This window comes from Anopheles maculipalpis, chromosome 3RL (genome assembly GCF_943734695.1).
Source record: "Anopheles maculipalpis chromosome 3RL, idAnoMacuDA_375_x, whole genome shotgun sequence".
Lineage (NCBI taxonomy): Eukaryota > Metazoa > Arthropoda > Insecta > Diptera > Culicidae > Anopheles > Anopheles maculipalpis.
The window spans coordinates 86,350,791-86,376,189 of NC_064872.1; the positions used below are offsets into that span (position 1 = coordinate 86,350,791).

Below are 25,399 nucleotides of genomic sequence, written 5' to 3' on the forward strand. Positions count from 1 at the left end.
CGAATAAAGTAAAGGAAAACATTCAAAACCACCCACCAAAACCCCGCCATCCGCAGGAATCTGACCCGGATGAGGTAAATAAAACAAAACAAAAAGTTTAATGCAGTCCATTTTGTTCACTTCGCGCACACACACACACACACATACACACATACACACACATACATACACATCTTTGGACAGCATTTGCGAATAAAAAAGCTCAAAAACATAAATGGACAGTTGTGAGCAATGGCGAGTGTAGAATTAAAACAAAAACTCAAAGCAAATTTCGATGGGTCATGTGCTAAAGTCTCTCTCACTGTTTTCGTTTATGGGAAGGCAGTATCATAGTGCATATTTCCTGGGGTGCATCATTGCAGTTATACCATGGGAATATAGCGGCAGCATGTACGGCGTAAGCATTGATAACATACGGATGAGGTGCATTAACAGTGATTTATAGTGCAGCAATGTTAGTTTGCGATTAATATGCTCAATATTGATTATTTAATTGCATTGCTAATTGTGAAAACATGTTCAATTATTAAATACGCCTATCGGTATGGTTCTTAGATAATCCTAGACAACATGTGTACCGGTAATTATAGGGATTTATGAAATAAAACGTGTGCAATAGAATCGTGGTTTATTATTATTATGATTCATTTTAGCCAATTGTTTGCCTCAAGGATTTTACAATAACAAATAAAGTGGGTATTCCCTCGCTCCAGTATTCATAGACAGGACACATTGAATAGCGATAGACAAAATACGAAAACAGACAGTTAAAGATGCTTTGAAACCTTATTCTAAATATTATGCATCAGATCGGAGGCCTGACAATATTGACCGCGAATGATCCGCGACATGAATTCTAGAATTTATTCGCCCATTATCATGGGTTAAACGATATCTCAAAATAATTACAAACTATGCCTGAGAAACAGAGAATCACCCACGACGCAAGACAGAATACAAGACCTACAATTGTCTCTTTCTGGTATGACCTGAAGTTTACCCGTTACATCATCTGGATAAACTAAAACTAATTGTTGCAAGAACTCTTGTGAAAAAGATATTTTTTAATCCTCAAACAGAGAACCTGTGGTCTTTATAGGCCCTAAAATGGTATATTTATAATTTCTCGTTCGATCGAACAACAGCCACTGATGCAGAACGTATCATCATTAAAACAAACCGTACAATAGATCAGCTTAATCCTTAGCACAGGAGCAATCAAATCCTTACAGCAACACGGTGAATCTACCACGCCCGTACTTCGAACACACTCGACTCTAATTGAGTGTCGATAAATAGATCGTAAATTGATATCCGACCCTCGAATCCTCACTCAGGTTGCCAGGCAAGCTTAAGCAGCACATAATTAGACAGGAAGCGCATTCATTTCCAACTTCCTTGATCGAATGAAATAGATCCTTGTGCTTGTATGCTTCCTTTCCCAGTCCCAAAACGGGGCATGTTTCGAAAACTTGGTTAGCATACGTTATCAACTGTGCTAAGCAACCACACTTCCGGTTGTATTAGCTTAAAGTCTTTGCTGCTGCCTAGTGCTTTATGGTCGCTTTCCCTTCCAAGATCTCTTGAAGATACTTCAGTGCTCAAGGCCAAGCCAAAACCAATGGTACCAGCCAAAGGGAGAAAAAGATAAGAAGGATTATAACTTCCTCTACGGCATCACATTTTGCGTCTTTGACTTTTGAAGGCTTTGTGCTAATGGTTGCGTTCGCATTCGTTTGAACTACACAGGAGGAAATATTAGTATGTCTGAGGGTGTACAAGCGTTGTACTGTTCGGTTCGATTCACCTAGACTGCAACTGCGAAATACGGAAAGGGCGGAAGGTGCAGGGTTAAGAGTATCTTTCGAAATTATGGCTCCCTGCTGGCTGTGTATTCGTCGATCCAAGCAAAGCTGTGCTGAACAAGTGGAACATTTCATGATGTATTACGGCCAACCTATACTTTCTCCACCCTTCCCAATATTCTACCCACATCCTCCCTGGTGGAAAATGATTTTGTGGGTTTTTGGTTCCAGCTCCTGTATTGCTGATGGTGTGCTGAACAAACAGTTTCTTCCCTGTACACGTTCGCTCCATAGTCGGGTGGGTACATAAACTTTTCTAACTAGTTTTTCCATACTTCGTAGGCACGCACGTACACATACGCTCGCACACACACACACACACAGCTATACCGCTTCCGGTTTGTTTACTGAGCCGTAAAAGGAGTGTGCATCGTTCCGCAAATGAGCAGCACCAGTCAGTCGGCTAGTGAGTGGGAAAGCCCCAACGGATTCTTGGACAGCAAAGAGCGGCAGAGAAAAGTAGTAGCGTGCATAAATTTCCCGCAGCTGGCTTTGCCAAGGTTAAGACAGTCGACCGTAAGCCATTGGAACGTGTTCCCAGGGTAACACAGGACGACCGAAGGCCCAGCCATTAGCAGAGGCACAGCACCATCGTGATAGTACAAAGGTCCACACCATGCGCTCACCACATGCACATGTGTCAGCGCAAAAGTTTCGGCTTCAAGGATTTACCCCGGGTTGTCCCGGTGAACTATTTTATTAGCCAGTGAAACGCAAACGCTACACGATAGAGGAGCAAACTTCTGCAGCCAGCTAGTCTGTGTGAGTGTGTGTGCCAGAAACTGCTGTTCGACCGTCCGCAAACCATCCGGCCTTCTTCCGGAAGTCCTACGAACAGCCGGGATTATGATTAAGCCGAAGGAGAATGCTAGACAATTTTCCTCCAACTGTCTCCCAACCAAACACATACACACACACATACACTGCTGCGGTGAGCCATAAATATGTCCAATTCAAACACTCGTGTATGTTTGGCCTCGTTTGGGGCTTCTGAGCGCTGAAGCCAGAACAGCGCCACCCAAGAAAATCGTTTTACCCGTCGGCCAAAGGCGACCTCGAGAGGTGGTTCGAAGCGGTTTAGTACGATTGGTGCTGTTTAACTGGAAAACTCAAGGAAACTGTATCGATTATTATACATCGTTGGTGGGACAACTGGGCTGATAGGTGTAGGTCAGCATTAGTGCAACGTATTTAACATCTACAAGTTTCTGTTTAATCTCTAGACGGTTCATACTGAAGCCAAACCAGGAAATGAATATATTTCAGCAAATAGTAGAGTAAACTCTTATCATTTACCCTTCTTTTCCTGAGTGATATATCATATTAACTATCCAAAAGAGAAGTCATACATCAAACACGATAAAAACGGTTTAATCCTTCCGGGAAATATGTCTCAGATTTATACGTTTGCTTAAAAGCTCAATAGCAATATTATGGCTTGAGATTATCCTTTTCTTTCCGACTTTTTGCATGCCATTCTTTCACACACTTCCTCCACAAAACTTTTCAACTTAAGACCCGAGAACAAGAGCATCATCAGTGCTCTGCAAAAGTTTCTTTTTCTTCCCCTTTTTCATCTTTTCCTCAACGCGCTAGAGAATAAATGAGATTCGCTTCAACTAAAAGACACGTTTTTTATCGTCCTTTTTCGCCTTTTAAGCTCTGCAGCGTTCAAAACACAAACTGATGTTGCTGGGAAAAATCCGTACAGGACAACAAGGGGGAAAGGCAAAACGAAAGCACAACCTAGGACAATTCGCCGCAATAACAATTGCAAGGTATTGTTTTTTCCGTCTTTGATTAGCCAACAAAAAACCAGGCACTGACAAAAATCATCCGAAAGGTTTGAGGGTTTTTCCGTGGCTTCAGAAAGTTTGGGAGTGGGGTTTTTTAAACTGCTTTTGCTCATCTCCTATCTCTCTTCTACAAATGACGAAATTTGACCTACTTTTGAAATGCATTTAAAGTTGAAAAACCCAGTGAGTTGTGAGAGTACCGTACGAATTGTACGAGAGAAAATAAGAGATAAGCCTTTGTCTGGTTGACTTTTTCCCGACACCCATTGGAGAGGAAAGCATTAAAAAATGAGCAAAACGTTTCCACGTGAAAATGAGCAAATCAATTATTGATAAGAGCTGAGGCATTGGAGAGCATCGCTAAAAGGGAAGGATTTATAAGCACAAAGTACATAACACTAAATAACATTAGACTGCTAAAACGAGTCGAACAAAACTTGCTGCTAAAAATAACATTTGTTTTATATTCCAACTTTGATTTGTTTTATTCACAATCGGAAAGAAACGGATATAAGCCAATAGAATGTGTTATGATGGGGTCAAGAATGTGCTGCCTGTACTAGTACACCATAGTGTTCTTTACTAAATAAAGGAGATAAGCCTCAAATACTGGAATAGGTAAACACTCCACAAGACTATTTAGCACTATAGAAGTTCACCGATATAAGTAAATCCGATTAATCTATTATGTGTCCATCTTGAAATTCTACAATTAGCACAACTAACAAGTAATTAGTTAAGGCGTACTGCATTTCCAAACCAATAGCATCCAATGCGTGTGAAAAAAATATTAATAAACACTCAAATACACTCCACCGAGAGAGATAGAGAGAGAGACACAATAGCACATGTACTTTAGGATGGATTTTACTTTTGTTGACTGCCTAATTATCACACAACAAACAATACTTTTAAAAAAATATTAGGACTTTAAATTAAATGCATTTAAAATAATTGCTAAATTACTTGTTAGCGAGAGTCTAAATTTGTCTTCAATTTAAAACTTCACGATGTTTCGTTTGCCAATTACTAGTGTTTGTTTTTCTAAAATAGAAAAAGAACCAATATACAGGGACACAATAACAACCAATGTTATCTACGGATAGTTTTCTCTTTAGCTCATCTTCCACGATTGAATCATCCCTCGGTTAAAGTGTCTCTTCGCACAACAAACAAACCACTCAATTCGTCTAGGTACCTCCGAAATAATCAGCGAGAGCAGCCAGCTTGCTCCGAGCAGTAGCTTTCCGGTCCAGCGGAAGAAGTGTGTGAGGAAAATTTTGCCGGCCCGTACGTTTTCCGCGCCCCGCTGGCCAGAATGTTTGATGGACGCGACGCGTCGACTGGCGTCACAGTGCGGCGCTCCCGCGACCTGGAATATCCTAGGACACTCGATCGACACACACACACACACCCCGCTTGATTCTAGACCCGTTTGAAAGTTCCACCACACAGGTTTTATCGCACTTGAGGCATTTCTTTCACTTGATGCGAACTCCACCAAACCTACACAATTGGACTTTGCACTTAAACCGAATGGCGAAGGAAAATAAACATAAATGCGCACATACGGTACGGACACACACAGGGAAACACTTTCGAACTTATCACTTGTCACACAGGATGCTTCTTTTGGGATAATTATTACCATACAACACACACTACACGAAATTGTTTGCTGTTTCTTTTTTCATATACTATTTGGACATCTCTTGCATTCCTTAACACACTATAGCGGGTGAGAGAAACATGGCCACTTAACAAAATAAATCCCATTTGGTATGAAAATATTGTTTCTTGCAACTACGTTCTTCCTTTTATATATTTCCAATTCGGATTCGGAATTCGGACAAACAAATAAGTACTATTTATGTTCCAAATATTAAACAACACTTCCATTCATCATGATCACAAACAGCAACATGATCAGCAAGCTACAAACAGGCAAAACACCTTCGACGAAAAACAACAGCTATCGAAAGTAAATAAAACAACACTCGTGCCAAATTTCCACTCTCTTGCAACGTTCCTTTCAAATTGATTTAAATACACACTCGCAAGCACACAGACACACGCACGCACTGCGTTGCCATCGCTGCGCAACCTTACGCACGGCGACGATCGAAAACGCAACCCCAGTCAAAACAGAAGCGCGTACTCGGGGCACTGGTTACGTAATCACGCTCTTGACGGACGCCAAAACCGAGGGAAAAACTCGCAGGCCTAGGTTGAGCTACAAACACCTTCAACTGGTGAAAAATAATGCAAATGCTAATTTTATAAAGAATTCTCTAGGCTATTTCGTTCCATTTTGTGCCGCCTATAAACGATTCTAATTGAAAATAAAAACAAACAGATGCAACTGCATCATTCATTCATCACTCAACGCGCTTTTAGCTGTGATTTTTTTGTTGCTAGTATAAAATTTTTCTTCCTTATTTATTTTTTTGTTACTTCCTGTCTTTTTTGCACTGTGTACCGACGTCTCAACAAGGGTTTTCATTTGGTCCAACACTTTGAAAACTATTTTTGACTTTAAAACTCACACAGCCACAACATTCACACGACGCACACCTTACTAAAGAGAGAGAGAGAGCAATCGAGAGCTGAAAAAAATATCAACAAAACTTCACCTGATTTCACCATCATCTTCGATGGATGCATACAAAAAAAATTACGACAAAGAAAATTAACATTATCGACAAGCAAATTGTACTCCAAAAAATGCCATTTGTAGCAGGGGCATCGTGGACCGAATGCTCATTTTCTTTGTGATCTCACACAGCATATTTCACTTCCAAACAATCGAGCAATTTGCATATTCAAAAACTACTTGTCCCTATACTTTCGTGCTCAATATGAATGCGCTACGTAGGATAAAACATCTACAGCTGTACACGGAAAGGTTTTTTTTACTGTGTCCTTGTATGCAAATGAAAGGGAACGAGAGAAAAGAGTGAAATAGAAAGAACAGGATAACCCACAACCATCACATCCACGCAAAAAACTTTTTCCCGTAAGCATAAGTGATTTTTCTTTGATTTTTTGGCGGCCCCTTTGCGACTGTTTGTTGTTGCTTGTGAATGTTACGAAACGAAAGCTGCTGTGCTGTGTGCTGCTGCTGCCCACGAGACATGTGGTTGTGTGTCACCCCGCATGAGTATCTTCGCTTTGATCTTTACTTTCAGCACAAACATATAAATATATTGCTCCAAACAATGCTTCCTTATTTTATTTTCCTACATGATGATCATCGTTTTATTCCACAAGCCACAAGAAGCAAACAACAAAGCCAAATTTATTCGCGACTTTCTTATGTTGGCCCTTTCCAATCGATTTTTCCCTCCATTTTGCAGCTACACATTCATTGTCACCACCAAAAATGGGCCTTATTGTTGGGTAAAATGGGAAAACTTGGGAAAGATTTTCGCCATGTCATATCTGGTGGATGCCAGGGCTACAAACTCCACAGTGTAGTGTATGACAGCCCCAGCAGTAGCAGCAGCATCCATTCATCGATTTTTCTAGCCACCCACTAACCACCACACACACAAGCATCATAGCCATCCACATATAATGGTCAAGTGGAGCTTCGTTTTTTTTTCACAGTGGAGAACCACTGTATGACGATCATAATTTAAATTTTACCAAACGGGAAATATCCTGATGTGATCCCTCTCTCTCCCTTTGAGCATAAACATACATTGGAATGCACACACACACAGACATTCGCTCCTTCATAATCACAAAAGAAACGTATTTTTTTCATTAAAGGAAAATCGATTGCCCGACAGTTCCGCAGCCTCTTCGCAGTGCCTGTTTTGTCAAGTCAGAGGCAATCTGCTGTTTCATTATTCAATCGAGTTTTCATAAATATTTGCACCCCAGCGCGAACCCCCTGCGGGTGATCCGCAACAGCTTTATTGAGGTCAGGACGTTAATAGTTTTATTTATTTATTCCTTTTCGGTTGCACTTCTCATTCCGCACAGTATGGCCGTTTGGCAAACAGAAAAGGAAAAACACGGGACCACAGTGTGTGAGTGTTTTTATAAAATAAGTTTAAAACCATTTCCATTTATTTCCCTACAGTCTTTAATAGCAAAAAAAAATGCAATAAAAAAAACAAATAATCCATAAACTAAAAACAAAAATTTTCATCGGGTGGAAAACGGTCGTAACCCTGCCGACGTTAAATCACATTGCCACAGGACGATTTTCTGTCACACAACACGCTTGGATTCAACACGGAAAAACGCTACCAAAGCACCACACAGCCAGCGCAATCACGAACACACGCACACATCCGCATCCGCACAGCTTCCATCGATGAGATAATGGTCATGGCCAAAAAACGAAACTTCATGGTGAAAGACAATCCTCCCCTCCATCATACAGTCAACCCCACAACAGGGCATATTCTAGTCACGAGTTTGAGGGTTTATTTTGCGTAATTTCTATGAAGAAATTAAGTAACACACTGCATAAGCCACACACTTTTCGGCGCATCTTCATTTGTTCGTCGAGGATGCAACCAGCAACATAGCGACACTTACGGGTGGCGCAAATTATCACATACACGCACAATACACACACATACACACGCACACGCATATACACACAGACAGGCACACATGCACGCACACGCTCTCTTGCGACGGGCAACCGTGTGTATGTGTGTCTCTGTGGGGTTTCGCGAAGGCTCAGAACCGAACTGTGGCGACCACCGAAACAGAATCCCGGTCATGGCCGGGTTCCGCGTTACGGTCCCGGGGGTTGAGAACACTGTTCGCTCTCTCGAGAGAGAGTGCTGTCTTGCCGAGCGGAGTTTTCTCCATTTTCTGAAAAATGTTCCGCACAAATACAGGAGGAAAATGAGCAAGAAATGCATTATCTGCGTACGCTCTCCTTTTCTTTCTCGCTAGGCACGAAATTTGATTGTTCACTCTCACTTCGTGCAGAGAGTACACCATTTTGTTTTCTTTTCCTCCACTTAATCATGATTTCTCTTCAGAGCTACACCAACAATAAATACTAAAATCCTTTGAGCAGGAGAATAAATCGGTTTTGCTGGTAAATTCTTCTCACGCAATTTTACCACACAAACCTTCACCGGAATATCGGTAGTACACTGGTGGCGTTTAGGTTAGGAGTAATTCATTAAAGTTAGAAGACAAATACAGAAAAAATGCATTAAATTTAAATTCATACATGTTTGGGAATTTCCTTCGGCTACCAGAAGAAGGAAATCAGGACAAAAATAAGGCAACAATTACATGTATACTAGTTTTTGCCAACTGCTGTGGTTCTCTTCCAGGATTGTGACCGTCGAAGGAGCTTCCTGAAGAATCTGGTGATAAAATTTCTCAGAATCATATGAGAAGCAGTTTGTAAATGTGGTTAAGGTGACGCTTTTCCAGGAAGAGAATTCAATAATGAATCAAAAATCAAACGTTAGATTTCGAACATATTGCATTTCATGTTTGAAAACAATATTCACATTTTTGTCGCAAATAAATCGAAAAGAGACGATTAAGAATAGGACTGTAAGCATTGCTACTAACTGAATCGTGTGCTCCTTAAATGACAGCTATTTGGTGATGAAATTGATCCCAAACAACTACAGAAAGCTATGCTCCTTTTCAATGTTATTAAGCAATTATTGTGAGACCATTTCTTTCGAACAGTTGTAGAGACCATTGGCCAAAATTTTGAATCTACAACTGATTCGACAACACTGCATTGTTTGCAACTAACCAAAACTCAAAGGAAACAACCGAAACAACAACGAACGAACCGCCAAAATTGTATCTCATCCACTAATACGGTTAAACACGATCGAACGTTCACCGCGTACGAGCATGGCGCGAGCAGCAAGATGATTGTATCGCGCGGAAATTTCTAACCATGACAGGTACACAGCACATACAACCACAGCAGAGAAAAAGAGAGCCAATAATGCCTAGGAATCAACGGAATGTCAACGGAACGATTGGAACCATACCGTAACACTGCTATCGGGTTTCTTTCGTCACTCTTCTCCTGCAGTGCTCTCATGTGCTGTCCGCAGGCAATTGTTTCTAGCTTGTCACGAGTCTTGTAATAACGGCAGGTTCCATCCGGTACACGTTGATCACGCGCACACATACAGACAAAATCTAGACAATAATACCGATGCACCGAGACCCACAATCTTTTAAACGGTGTTGAAAAAAATGGGCTCCTTCTCCATCATCTCCATCATTTATAGCGTGAGTGAGATTGAGGTGAAATCGAATGGAAACAGTCTAGACTTTGCTTTATATACATTCGCAAATATTTTAATAAAGATGATGAAATAACAACAAACAATAACTGTAATAACTATAATAACAATTTCTCAACGCAAATCCTTCTTTTTCATTCGTTTGCTACACTATTGGCAGTACAACTTCATAAGATCCTGACCAACCTTTTCCTGTTTCCTAGGCGTGGGTTTACCTAGGCGTGGGTAGTTTTAAACTGACCTATAGTGTGTCAAAATTAAACAACTACGATGTACGAAAAACCAAAACGAAATATCCGTTCGATTCTATAATCTATATAGATTTTAGAAAAGGCTCCAAAATCTGAAGCTTTTATTTTCTTTTTTTCTTTTTTTAAAGATGCATTTATCTTTTATAATTCCCTTGCGCAACTAAAATTCAAACACATAATCCAAATTCGATTGAACACACTCACGGAATTACGAGATGCGCACAAATCGAAACTGTAAGTTAAAGCCACAAAAATGCAGCACCACGCCCCAATTCTCATCCTCAATCACTAACGAAGATCCAACTCCCAAATCACAGCACGAACCTCCGATGAAAGCATTAGTACAAATGTCCTGCTCACTGATGCTTCCAGTCTCCAGAGCACAATCGGCATTCGACATCATTTCGTTGCGCACATATCTTAGCTCTCCGCACAGTCCACTAAGCATCGTGCCTTCCATCTGCGCGTAACTACGTCCGTCTGACACTCTCGGCAAGCGAATCGGCTGCACGTACTGGGTCAAGGTGGCGGGAGATTCTAGACGAACTGTTGCGATGTCATACGTTTGGTATTCGTTGCTGAAGAACAGATGCGTGCGTACACCGTCAGACGTGAAGGTAATGTATTGCTCTCACTGGTTGGAGCTATCAAATTATACAAACAGTTTGCCGCCGTTAGGACGTAATTTGAGGTAATTAGCGATCCAGCACACAAAAATAAATAATACGTAATCAGGCATGGTACGGAAACTGTCCCGGGAAGGCTAGATAGCCTCTAGTTCTCAGTTGGTTAGTATCCAGAAAAGGTTAGTGCTGATTCAAATGGGGATCGACATCAGTTCGATTCACAACAGCTGCCACTGGTGATCGTTCAACGTTACTCGATGCTACGATACCGATGGCGAAGGCACCTAGCACAATAAGCGCATTGCACACGATCATTGCGAATTGCGTATATGTATTACTTCAGTACGTTTAAATCAAGCTACTACGTGCAGGAGTACAATTACGTTCGGTTTATATAGCAAGCATTAGCTCAAGAGAAGTGGTTCGTATCAATAAAGCTAGTTTCATAAAGTATTATTAATTGAAATGCTCATAACAAATACTTCGAGCATTTAAACCAGCGTCCATTACCAGCGTCTCATTCTTATTTTGTTTATAGGCTAATGTTCCGATTAAAACTTAAATCTTTCGGTTCAATTTCTCAACCAGATAACATCGAAATCGAGCGTTTCTTATCATTTTTGTTTAGATCTTTCATCTGAACTACATATGAACTACACAGCGATCTTAAGCACTACTTTGTTGATAACATTTTACATAGACCAAAGATTGTAACTTCATACGACGAGGATTATCTCAACACACAAAAAAAAAACAAGTTTATTATGCATGCGTGACTGATAAGCGTTTAGTTAACAGAGAGCACACGCTGAACGCTGTACTGCACAGTATTGCGGACATTTCTTCCTTACGCAGCAGATTTACTATCTAGCTTCGGGTAAATCAAATAAATAAAAACAACAAAAATAGCCGAATGGACTGTAACCATGTAACGAGCATAAGAAGAATGTTAAGTTATATTTTGTAGCGAAACCTAAGACGACTGTACTCATTTTATATGAATGAGTAACGCGAGAGCTGAACACGAGCAGGCAATCTACGTTTCATTAGATACACAGAACAATTTCTTTTCTTTTCCTACAGTTCCACCCCAGATCAGTTGCCGCTCGCCTTACCTAAAAATCAAACATATAATCTGAATTCCTTCGAATCCATTCGCTAAAGTAAGTTATTCGAATATGTGCGAGCGGATTATTCATCGAGCAGACGTAAACCCAATTGGTAATGCCTATCAGCATCGGACCATTCTCATCCACGACGGCTAGCGGGCCTCCGTGGATAACTTGGCAGAAATTGCCCCCTATATAGGGATCCGTGCAAAGCTGCTGTGCATACACGTACGAGTGCACTTGGTTGCAATTTTCGTTTGATAACACCTGGTTGCGCGCGTATCTCTGACCGGTGTAGACGCTATAGCTGCTGCTCGTAGCTTCCATCGTTTCGAACGTGCGCGTATCGGACATCCTTGGCAAACGGATCGGTTGCACATATTTATTAAACACCACTGGCTGGCTCAGATAGATGGTTGCAATATCGTTCAGATATGTCCTTGCGTACGATGGGTGAACAAAGATTCCACTGCGAGTGAAATTGATGCGCTGCGTTCGCTCTAAGTCACCTTCGGGCGCAGATCCCAACAGCACATACCCGTATTGGTACACGCTATTAACTGACCCTTCACATACGCAGATTGCCGCTGTTAAGATGTAGCGCGCTGTTATGATGGAACCGCCACAAATCGCATATCCTACGCCTTGGTTTTGCTTAGTGTAAAGCTGAGCGAGGTAGGGTATCTGTCCCGGGTAGGCTAGGTACCCATCCGTACCAAGCTGGTTCGCGTCTTGTATGGCGCGCGAGCGAGATACATTCGAGACTCTTGGTGTTGGATCCTCTGTACTTGACACCTTCAATGGTGCTTGCTCAATTTCAACCGACACAACACTTGCAAACAAAACTACCGCACCGATCACAAAGCACGCTGCTGCTGAGGTCTTCATGATGTGCCTTACTATCTTCTACACCACGTTGCAGGCTACTGGTGGTCGCTTCGACGGATTCAGACAGTTTATATTCTCACAAATCTGATAGCGATAAGGGAGATGAGTGCAAATATTTGCAAAGGTAAATTAAACCGCTTCCAAAATCTGTTATTCATTGCTGTATACAATTGCACGCAATCAGACTCTAAACAATTGTCCTAGACGCTGGTAGAAGTATGCAGATAGCAAGCTTTTTTTGGCAAACCACTCACAGATATCGAACGACACGAAACACTGCCAGATAACGAAATAAATAACAGTGATAAGGCACTTTACATTTCTGTTATTTCCTGGATCAAGATAAAAATAAAACATAACTTGACACGAAAGAATTCAGCTTTCTTGTCACAAGTCTCGTGAAGAAAAGTGGATTAACTAGTTACAGCGGTTTTTTTTTTTTCAACTACAAGGACGGCTTTGCAGTATTACTTTCTTTTAATAGTTGATAAGTAAAAATTATCGTAACATCGGCACGCTCATAAGATAAGCCACATTACACAATTGATATGGTACTTGGTTTAATCATATCACAATAGTTTTTATCGCTTTTAATAATAATAAACCTATTGTGACCGTTTAAAAACTCCGACTTAAACGATTACCAAAGCAATAGCTTCAAAGACGTATGCTGGTTCACTTATTGCCATCCTCCCTTTCGCTTGATGTATATAGAAAATATTACAATATAAAATTAAAATAAAAAGATCAGCGATCCAGGCTTATAAACGGTTGCGAACGAAGGTTTTGCATTATAAAACGACTCCTTAACCATTTAACTTCACATTTTAAAATAAATGGAGACGCCTGGTACATGAATCAAACCGAAATATCAAGTTGATAGAATAAAATAAAAGAAAAACCTTCGGACAGTAATGCTTTCTAGAAAAATAAAAACAGTTCGATGCTTTTTAAATTAATTTACTGCCCAAAACCCTTGAATGAATAATTCTTTAAATTAAGCTCTCTAAACTAATTGCTCTTAATTTTTACCACGTTTCAGACAAACCGAGCTTAATTGCATCAGGACCAGCGCAACTCTTAACCCTCTTTTTTCTCTCTCTCTCTCTCTCTCGCTCTCTCTATCTTCCTGTCTCTTTTTCTCTATTAAACTCTCATGATTCACGACAGAAAAACCACAACAACATGCATCACGAACTGCACACCTACATACATATATACATGCGTTCATCGCACATGGTTCGTTTCATTTTTGCACTGCACTTCTTTTCTATACGTCGTTTAAAATTGCTTAACTTCTTTAAAGCAATCTCTTTTCTCGTCATTTTTGAACATACGTTGAAATCCCAACAAAAAAGAACGAAACAGACACGCAAGAGAATAGACAACAAAAAGTCGAATCGTATTTGCATCGTAAGACAGATTCTCCCCCCGTCATGCTTGTTTGCGTGAATTTAAAGTCCACCACCAAGTCCGCGAGCTATTGTTCGGGTCGAACGAAGTTCGTACACCACTACACGCTTACTGGCGAAAGTTCCCCTAGCAGACGCACTCAACCGGTGGTGGTGGTGGTGGTGTTGGCGGTGGAAAAATCGATTTTAGCTCTCCTAGGGTCACGAAAGCCATACGAGCGAGAGAGAGAGATAATGCTTGCAAGCATGTGAAGGAAGGCAACGGTTCCCTTATGCTTAGCCTGCTGCATTCAGGCTCACCCCAGCCACTCACAAACACGCACACACAATCCAACCTTCGGCTGGCATACCACACATACACTAGCACAAGCTGTGGCGCACTGTTTATTTATTTTCCAACTGTGAAGAATAATTTGCGGTTCTAGGTGCCAGCCAGCCAGACCTTGTTCGTGTCTTGCAACTGTGGCAGAGTAAAAGTATGCGCCGATCACAATGAAATCGGTCGTGCAGAAAGAATGTATGGCTAAGTTGAAAAGGAAGCAAAAACTTTAGCAATCGTCCTGCATTCAAACAACAGCAAAAGTAATCCAATTCAGTCGACTAGAAAAATCCTAACCTAATAAATTCAATCTCCAGAGTTCTATCCACCTTCACAGTGCTTCTTTAGCAACTGCTTTACCATGTGTCGCGTAGCGCACCTCTTAACAGTTTAAGCAACCGTTCAGTTAGCTAGGTAAAACGAAGGAATAAAACTGCAGCAGACAACAAACTCCTGCATACTACTGTAGGACCAAGACAAACCAATTGTACTCAGCACACTAACACAACTATACGGATAGCACCAACGCAGCATCGAGCAACGACGCAGAGAAACCGTCTTATGCTGCTGAAAACGATACTACGCTCAGCTTCCGTCCCCGGCAGTCAGATGGGTTAAAATAGGTCACTGGTGCACTGGCTGTACTCAGAACCAAACCGGCAGCCAACGGTACGGGTTCGTGCGCTCACTCTCATGTCGCGAAAGAGATGACATCTGCTCCAACATTTTATTCAATCGAAACCAATAGAATTTAATGTGTTCCTGTGAAACTCATTTCAACAATCTGTCTGCATCTTTTCTGCATATCACACACACCATCTTACACGCGGTGACTTGGAATAGCTTTTTGCCAAATAGCAAATCCACTCCACGACAGATTGATCGTTTATTCGCCGAAAATGATTAGCACAAAAGTTAATCTCGCTACATCGGTATCTGCCACGTGCCGTTGGACAATTTTTGCATATCACTTACAAACCCGCTACCCGGCTGCCAGCAAAAATTCCTCGCACAAAAGCCTTGTAAGTGGCCCCGAGCCGGACCCCTCCTTTCAGACATGAAGTTATGCTGCGAGCAGCTAACAACTAAAGAAAAATGCACAAAGAACATCCAAGCAAATCTCAAAAGAAAACGAGTTAACGCTGACGCTGGCCGAACGTTTTCCAGGAAATTAAATTTACTAGACGATCATGGGTGGTGGGATTCCGGTGAGTCCGTTCGTTACCAGACCTTCGTTACAACGTCTCAGCAGCGATACAATACGGTATCCAGTTTCCCTTCTTTTTATTGTGCTTGTTAACTTATCTTCCTTGCGTGTATACTGAGAAGACTCCCATACAAAACCGTGTCCCATGGCGATTGCCTAGAACTACGGATAACTTTCTGCATACTTTCTACGTTTCCAAGATTTATGGCTTCTGAAAGGGTGCGAGAAAATATAAAAGATTATCCTCCTGCTTCACACTGCTTGGCGCTGGTGTGCGAGAGGCTTAAGCTAAATGGTTGCAGCTTTTATTCCTGGAATAATCGAACGTCTCAGAATTCGTTTTCAATATTATTTTGCTGATAAAATATGTGTAAATAAGGTTGAAAAACATCGTTTCATTCAAAAAACAAATTTAAACCAGAACTGTCGCCGTCTTTAAATCCAAATCACTTCCAAACCATGATCTAAAATCCTCTGTCTTGCCCCCCTAATCAATAACCTTCGAAGAAAAACAGATTGTACTGCAAGCAAAGCGCAATCCATCATTCGTTTACCACCAAATCCGTGGACCGTTCAGGAGCGACAGCAAAGGAACGATGATAGTAAAACGATAACGATACGGTGGCTCGAATGATCCAACGTAGTAAAAACCCTTTCCTTCCTCTTAGTGAAACGTGAAAAATGCGTTTTCATCCTTCTTTTGCTAACGAGACACGACGGAACAAAGCAAGCAAACGGGGAGCCTCAAAGAAAAGAATGATTCAGCGTCGCTGGTCTGTTGAGTTTCGATTTTAGAGAGCAAAAATGTGTCGACTGTATACTTTAGCAAAATAGTTCCTACAACCTTAATGTTCGAATCGGAATGTATCGTTCGATAGGTGACTAGGCAGCAAACACTGATGGTTAGTTTGCTTGCCTTTACAACAAAACGAATCTAAGAGATGTGTGAACAAACATATTATTTGAAGTAAAATTTTCAACAACATTTTACCCCTATCCTTAACCATGACATATCAAATCTTAAAGCTCGTTTGACGATAGACATAAAAAATAATGAATACACCTCCCGCCAAATGCATATGAAAGCGAAAAACATGAAAAATGATCATGATAGCATCGAGAAAGTGTGAAGTCACTACTCCGATTCAGGCACAACTTTCTGTGCGTCTCATGCGTGCGTGTGTCACAGCTTGGTAAACAGCCACCAAATGGGACTGCAAATATAAACACAACATACCGTTGGTACAGCACATCTCACTCTTCGATGCACATTGCACTAGTATAGCTAACAATATTTGTTCACCGATTTAATTCGACTCACACACTCTGTCTCTCACTCGACATTACCACTGCCCGCATGAAGTACCAGGCGTCTCCATTAGGGTGAAAATTCCACACAAAACCAAACACACGTAACGCCATAACAGGTAGAAAAGTTCCACACCATCCAAAGCTGAATCAGCAAGGAAACATACATTCATACGCACAGAAACGAACAACCTCCAAAAATGTGAAATTAAATTCATCCAGAAACCATCCACCAGCCGGCAAAGCGCGATCCACTCAAACCAGTTGCCACCCTGCCTGCCGTGAATGTTTTTATAACACCCAACGAAATGCTAACATACACACCTATACATATATACCGAGTACAACAGTGCTTCTGATTAGGATTACTGGATACAAATTTTGTAAATATACTTGGTCAGAATTTTGATTATGTGAGGATCGAGAGAGAGGAGAGACGAACAATGGAGGGCAACAACGGTAGAAAATGAATGGTGAGAAAGTGAACATGGCCACTGTAATAAAATGTACCATAATTTTTCTCTGGTGGCCGTTGGGAAAGTTATTTCCTTTCATTACACAGCACCATTGAACAGTGGTAGTCCATTCGGAAACATTTAGGAAATAAAATATCTACAACTCACTCACACACACATCAACGGACAAAAAGTATTGAATCAGGATGTGTGTTATTCTGTGTTATTGATCCTTTACACATCATACTATAAAGATAAAGAAAAAAAGTTTTGTGATTCGCAGAATTACTTTTATAATACAACACTCCTCCTAGTTCAACCGACAAAATAAGCAGCGGGCAGCAAAGAAACAGCTTTCGTGTTAAAGGCAAATTCATCTTGATGCACTTCGTAACAATTGCGAATGAGTTTTCTCCAAAGTCAATTCATCATTTTATATCGATGAGTATTGTACTTACAGAAAGCAGACAACCTTCCCATGTTTTCCAAAACTTTTGTGAAACTTGTCGATATGATGTGTATTAACATGGCTCCAAAATGAACAAAGTTTGATACGATTCGTGATGTATTACCTGGCTGATAGCTAGGATCATAGCCTGTCACTGTTGAACCTCACGAAAGGTATTGTTAACTCACCTAAAAAGAAAAGAAAAATACAGACATTAAAGTAAAATGAACCTATTTCTTCGAATTTTTTATATGAAATATGCTTACTTTAGTGATTTTACAGTCATTTAAATACAGTTAACATTAAGCATTTCATGAAAGGGAGAGCTCAAACGATACCAGTTTTGATACTATTTGAGTAAATCCCCTTGCTACAGATTTCGTCGGAAGCAAATCGACAACCGACCGAAATCTTCACTCTACGGCAAATTCTCTAAACATGCCGGGAGCACCAGATCCCTACGCACCACCTGTTCATGATTCCCTGGCAAACTCGTACGATTGTTAAGGGCCACTATGGACGGGGTGCAGTGCAAGGTGAAAGTCTCGAGCGTGCTGTCGGAATCGTTCGAATCTCGCCGGGGTCTGAGGCAAGGGGACGGACTCTCCTGTTTGTTATTCAACAGCGCTCTGGAAGGTTTCATGCGAAGCGCGGGCAGCAAAATCCGGGGCACGATTTTCACCCGATCTCTCCAATTCCTTGGCTTCGCGAAGGACACCGTCATCATCAGACGGACGACTGCGGCGGTGTGCGAGAAGTACACCAGACTGAAACGCGAGGCCAATAGAATTGGATTGAGGATCAATGCGACGAAGATAAAATACCTGCTTGCCGGAGGCTCTGACCGTAATAGAGCCTGACTCGGAAGCAGAGTATTAGTTGCCGGCGACGATCTCGAGGTGGTAGAGGAGTTCTGCTACCTTGGTACGATCGTAACCTCAAACAACAACGTAAAAAGCGAAATCCGAAGGTTCATTGTTCAGGGGAAACGTGCCTACTACGGACTCCACAAACTCCTACGGCTAAGAACACTGCAATAAACCACGAAATGCACGATTTACCGCACCTTGATACGTCCGGTAGTCCTTTACGGGTACGAGCCCTGGACTATGCTGACGGAGGATGCCAAGGCACTCGCCATTTTCGAGTAGGACGTGTGGCGAAGGAGAATGAACCACGAGCTAGCAGACCTGTTTGGCGGGAGCACCAAGAAAGTGTTCGTCAGCGACCCGTTCGTCACGAGGCGTAGAGGAGCACAGTGTGCTCGTTGGCTTGATCAAGTGGAGTTTAATCTGTCGGAGATCGGATGCAGCCGTCTGCAGCGAGTTTCCTGGAAACGGATTGGCTATGTCTACGCGACGTGCTTAACCCTGAGCAGGTCAAGAAGAAGATTAAGAAGAAGAAGGAGGAGGAGTAAATCAAAATAAACATGGGTTTTAAACAATTGTCTTCACTTTCTAAGAATTTTTTTTTCATGCATTTTATTCAAAATCATTATGCATTGGGGAATTTGTATCTATTTTACTTTTCCAGGCAAAACTCTTGTTGGTTCTCTTTTGTGTGATATTAAACACTCACTGCCCATAGTTTTTCCTAAAACTTTCATCATTCTAGCGTTACTTAACGTTGTTTGCTTTCATTTGTACCATTTCTTAAAATTCTTTTCCTTTTTACGCTACCATCCCATTTTACGCTCAACCATTTCTAAGAATCCAAAAAACCTATTTATTAAAGGGACATCGCAAAAAAAAAGGTTACTCACCTTACAACACAAAGAAGCAAATGAACCTTCAACAAAATTTCCTTCTTTTTTAGACGCTTTTTCAAACGTTTTTTTTTTAAGTAGCTAAAGTAGCTATCTTTTGTAAGGCCAACTTGCTGACTTTTGTATAAAACATTATTTGTTTAAAAAAGCTGCGCATTTTATAGTACACAAGCAATACAAGAAGGACACCTTTCCCTTCCATTTCTTTTCGCCAGAATCACTTCAAGGTGAAAAACGAAAACGTACCACATTCCTAGAAGTAGCGTAAAAAGGTTGAGGCCCAATGCTTTCGCTGTCTGCCGTTCTACGTGCGATAAGTATCGAAGCATTCAAATTCCTAAGGCTACAGCCTCTATCGCACGTGCAAACGAAAGGGAAACACATACAAACAAGAACGAAATTGTCTAACTCGGTGTAGACCCGGGCAAATGAAATTAAGAAGTCAAACAGACGGGAAAAACTGTTCAGTTTATTTTATCCCTTTTTTCCCTGCTCCATACTGTTGCATTTTCAATTACAACTTATCGGCGTCCGCGGCGTAGTACGATCAATTTGCTTACTGGGAACAGGGAAACATAGCACGCAAGATTACCATCCAAACCCATACACAAAGCAATCAGATAGCGAACGCAATTTTCACCACGAGCATGTACCGCGTTTTCGCTGTAAAATTCAACGCACCATCGTGCAGGAAAAGCGGGAAACCTGTAAGGAGAATTCCTTTCAAACCATCACATTTTGCTTGCCGCGTTTGCTTGAACTACCCCGCGTGGCGCGTACCGTTCCATTCTTGATTTGCAAGGCAGAGTGAAACAAAAAGAATAACGTCCTTCATGTATGTGTGAAGCATCCTTCAACGATTTCAGCGGAAAGAATGTTCTCACTTCCTGCCATTCCTAACCTGCAACACATTGGACGCGACTGCCGGTACACATTTGCATATTAAAACACCGGCCAAGGTCGCCAAGGTGCACGATTAATGTGTCAGACGAAGGAGACAGACCGGACCGGAACCCATATGTGCTTGGCTATCTGCAAGGGAAATTGTCGGCCTGTCGGTCACTCGGTTAGTATTCTCTGCTTCACACAGCTCACTCCTTGTTCCTTACAAAAATGAACCAAAAACTGTGTTGGTTCATTGTTCACCTTATACGAAGCTTTACAGTTGAATGTTTCAATGAGACTAATTATATTGAACGTATGGTTTAGCAAACAAGATTCATGATTTCCCTGATGCATGAGTAAATATCTATCATGAAATATCCATTTAAATTACTTTTTACCAAACGGAAGCAAATCAACGAACAATGAATACACGGTAATTACTTACCGCTAGCAAGCAAGATTTCCCTGAGAACAAACGCCCCTAGCTAATGGATACCATCAACGGACGTTATCACCATTTTTAAGCAACATCTTTTGTACCGACAACAAAACCATCCAGGCTAGGAAAGCTAAACAATGTTCATTACAGGAAGCCATTCCATTTACTTGCTTTCGGCAAGTATTCCTGAGAGATGATTTCGAATATTCTGCATCGCTTTCGCTTCTTTTTTCTTTATTCGGTGCAAGTTTTTCCTTCAACAACTCTGCCCAATGCTATAAAAAAATTAAGATATAACTTTCATGAACATCGTGCTCAAGACGGAGTATCATAAAACCTTATACACACACACGCACCTACGCACTTTGGTGCAAATGAAAGAGAGTTGCCTGCTTCTGCGACAGCACCAATTTTCTAGCAGCACATTTGTAATGGAAACTTTTGCAATAATCGTAAGATTCAATTACTCAGCAGAGACTGAGCTTCGTTAAAAAGATGACTGGTGGTGGTGGTGATGGTGGTGCAAATAATATCAAACATACACACACGGACAAAAAATATGTATGCAATGGCTTTCAATTGGATGGTGAGAGTGATATGACTGTACATCATATTTAACTCTAGTTTTACTTTATTCTTTTCAGAGTTTTACGAACAAGAACCAACAAATGCTTAACTTAACCTCTCATAATTCTTACATTCTTACAATTCTTTCAGTTTTTGTTTGTTTCTTTGTTTTGTTTGCAACATAGGACCCAATAATCAAAGCTAGCAGTCAAGCAACGAATAAATTACATCATAGAAGAGCGATATGACAGGCCCCTGAAGACCTGCTGAAGTTGTAGTGCCAAAGAACAAAAAAAATTATCAAGATTATTTTATTAAACATTACCTGTGCATCTACACAAATCATCAAAGTGCTGTGTTTCTGGTGAAATGAGTAATTTACACCCCAAAAGCTGGCTTGAAACCCCCAAAAGCTGGCGTAGACAATCCATGGGTAGAGCTGGGTAGAACAATTTGTTCTTATGACAATGTTTTGACTTGTTTCAAGCCTTGAAGCCTCTCCAAACAATCCTTTCAAAATACTATCAAATACATTACGCTGCCAGTGTCTTTTAAATGAATACATTTAACACAGTTTAAACATAAAACAACACATTCACCATGAAAGCAGCAACCAAACATCAACAAACTACCACGACAAAGATAAAGCTAGCAACAAAAGAGCAAGCAATTTATTCTTCTCATACATATTGCGTGTTTATTTGTCCAATCGCTTCACTATTCTGACCGACAATACTTTCCACACTTCAAACGTCCCTTCCCCTAAACCTGGCATGGCCAAACTCACCCCATGCAAATTAATGAGAAAGAAGCCCTTTTTTTAACTTTGGCATTCGGCCACCGTGCCATCACCATCATCATCATCATTTCTGCATAATTTCGTTCGCAAAAGATCGGAAAATGGTCCCTGAATATATACAAGCACATAGAAACACCTTTCTCTTGTCCAATGCTTTTTGCTGCCCCAGACCGAAGGAATTTGACCGTTCCAAAAAGAAGCTTTCCATGCATTAAGCTTCAATTCCTGTGAAGCAAAATTCCAAATTCCTGTGTGCTTTTCGGATTTAGACACACGGGTTGGAGAAAGCATTTGCAGGGAAGGACAGGAATTGGTTATGGTCTTTTGTCGTGTCGCTAATGGGTTAGAACAGTGGGCAACAGGAAATGGACAAGAAAATCAACGATTGATGAGTATTTGTGTCACGTTGCCGTTCCGTGTTCCGCGAGGCGATGGACTGGACGTGTGAAGGATTCTTTTAGCATTGTAGTCGAATGTGGATTTTTGGTGGCTTTTAAGAAGAACTAAAGTTATTGTTAATAATGCACACGATTCGTAAGAAAAGGTTAAAGGGAAGCAACTAGAAAGTCAATGATTGAAATCCTTTTACATGATTTTTTTGTATTTTAATTGACAATATGCTTGAGCCAGGTTCTCAAATCACTTCTAGAACGTTGTACACAACTGGTCGAACGAAAGACAGTTGTGCAGACAGTACAAAAGAACATGAATCATACCGAATTCACTACCACAAACGATACATGCTTGCAGTCAACTGCTTGTCAACATTCAAGCGAACATCGAAACCATCAAATCAGAAGTAATCGCAATTTATACAAAAGAATCTTTTTTTACAAACACTTTCCGGCAGAAAGTGCCACACTCCGCCTGACGCAATGCAAGCAAGCAACGTGCCGCGCGCCACACAAAATACAGCCAAGCGCTGCTATCGGTATCGAACTCGTCGTAGCAGTGTGGTGAATACGGCGATGATGAATAATAGGAGAAAATGAATGAAACGAACCAGGGGCACGCGAAAGACTCCCACGCGTCCACACGGAAATATGCGATGACCGATACCGACTGTGCCCCGGTGACGGAATTTTCGTTTCTTTCGATCATTTTTTCAAAGTCATGATTTCATCATTTACCATGAACCTGAGAGTGTCGTCCGTGACCCCGAAACAGGGGGCACCTTGATCGCCTATCGTTAGTCAACCGACACACACAGGATGTTCGGTTGGTACGGCGTCGGCAGGACAATTGCGTGTAGCGTGCTAAGCGGCGTGTACGGCAATTCCCTACCTGTAGTTAAGGGTTTATTGTTCTGTGTGGTAGGGAACGCAATTCTTGAACGGGCACAGACAGGTTCGTGCAGGATGATGATTTTCAGCAAATGATTGACTATAAAATGCTTTTACACTGTGTGTGTGTGTGTGTGTGTGTGTGTGTGTGTGTGTGTGTGTGTGTGGTGTTGAGTTAAATGAATAAACAAGAAACAAATAAGAAACGCTTTACAATTTATTTGAAATAAGCTTGGGAGACATTGTGCTCCACTAACATGGGCAGCTGACGCATTCTTCATATATATTTTTTTTTAAATTGTTAGCTCAAAACCAACCCTACTAAATCAGCTACCACTGTAGCAAGTGTCCCGACACATTACACCACGGCACTATGTCGCTTCACACGATGATGATCACACGTTATGGTCCCATTTCACGCAACTTCGTTGCGGATATTTCACGTACACGGCAATGAATTTCACATCCCATCACCATCGACAGGACACACACACACACTACAGTACACACAAAAGGGGTTTTCCCACCATTTTCTAAATTTCTCACCCATCGTTACCATCACGTTACTTTCTTCTTCTTTCGTCTGCTTCTTTGTGCACCTTCGCAAAAGCCCGAAGTCAATTAAACTCTAACAAAACGCATTCCCCACCAGTAACTAAGCGCGGTACACATCACAATTGGGTAGCTAGCGGAAAAGCATGACCGATAAATTGCTACCCTGTGTTTTCCCAACTGCATGCCGGGAGCGAAGGCCCAAACATGGGCGCCACGGTAACGCGAACGCGAGGACTTCTCGGAATTTTGCAGCTCTTTGCAAACCAAACTCATGCGCTTGGTCGGGGAGAGGTCGTCATAATAAACCGCCCCCGTTACTACCGTAACCGCCGAATTGTTTAATTTTGATTACCGTCAGTATAACGGTTGGATGGCAAAATGGCATCGGCAAGTTTACTTGTCACAAAAGAGGAAAAAGACCTGATTTTCCTGAAGAAAACATTGTCAAGGTCACGGTATCGGTTGAAGGATTACAATGGAATGTCAACCATACGCGGTGGCAATTCGATTCGCACGTTTTCTCAGTTCAAACACACATCCACACGCCGCCTTCATGAAATAATCTTGTTTTGCTGGTTTGGTTTGGTTTGAAGGAAAAGGCAGTTTGAGAAGGAAAACGGTTAGATCGATTCTGGTTAATGGGGGCAATCAAATCACAAACGATTGGATGATCTTACAAATGTTCTTTACAATGTAAGATACGAACAAAGTACTGCAGAAAAACTTCTTCCGGTTCTTGGATTAACGTTCTTCTGCGTTACGTCGGCCATTGTCAATCATCGCTACGAGGGAACGATCCGAATGGGATCTTGCGCCATCTTCAACCAATCCAACATCACAACCTTTCCGGGAGGACACATCAAAGTACTCGATCTCCATTGTAGCGACATCTGTATTGCTTACTTATTTACTTATCAGGAGCTACAATCGCTTAGCGGCCTGTCGCAGCAGAATCCGCAACCGCTCACTGTCCCGCGCCGTCGTCCGTCAATCCGTTATCCCGGCCTTGATGGCGGATGATTCCACGCCATTCTTCCACCTCAATCTGGGCATATCACCCCTCCTCTGTGCGTGTGAACAGCCTAAAAGGACTTTCTGAACTGGGTCGTCCGGTGCCATGCGTATGGCCAGCCCATCGGAGCCTGGCGAGCCTTCACAG

The 25,399-nt window shown here is 41.5% G+C and overlaps 2 protein-coding genes across 2 annotated transcripts in view; one reads left to right on the top strand and one right to left on the bottom strand.

Moving 5' to 3' along the window:
* The window catches only part of LOC126563470 (acireductone dioxygenase), a 568,562-nt gene that overhangs the window by 289,223 nt on the left and 253,940 nt on the right, over nucleotides 1–25,399 (top strand). The gene's annotated exons all lie outside the window — the stretch shown is intronic.
* Nucleotides 11,911–12,330, bottom strand: LOC126563345 (plasminogen-like). Its single transcript, XM_050219981.1, has one exon. The coding sequence runs from the start codon at nucleotides 12,262–12,264 to the stop codon at nucleotides 11,917–11,919; it is 348 nt and encodes a 115-aa protein (XP_050075938.1). The 5' UTR covers nucleotides 12,265–12,330; the 3' UTR covers nucleotides 11,911–11,916.

Excerpts from the sequence above, each read along its gene's own strand:
- LOC126563345 (XM_050219981.1), bottom strand. The coding sequence starts at position 12,264 with ATGTCCGATACGCGCACGTTCGAAACGATGGAAGCTACGAGCAGCAGC.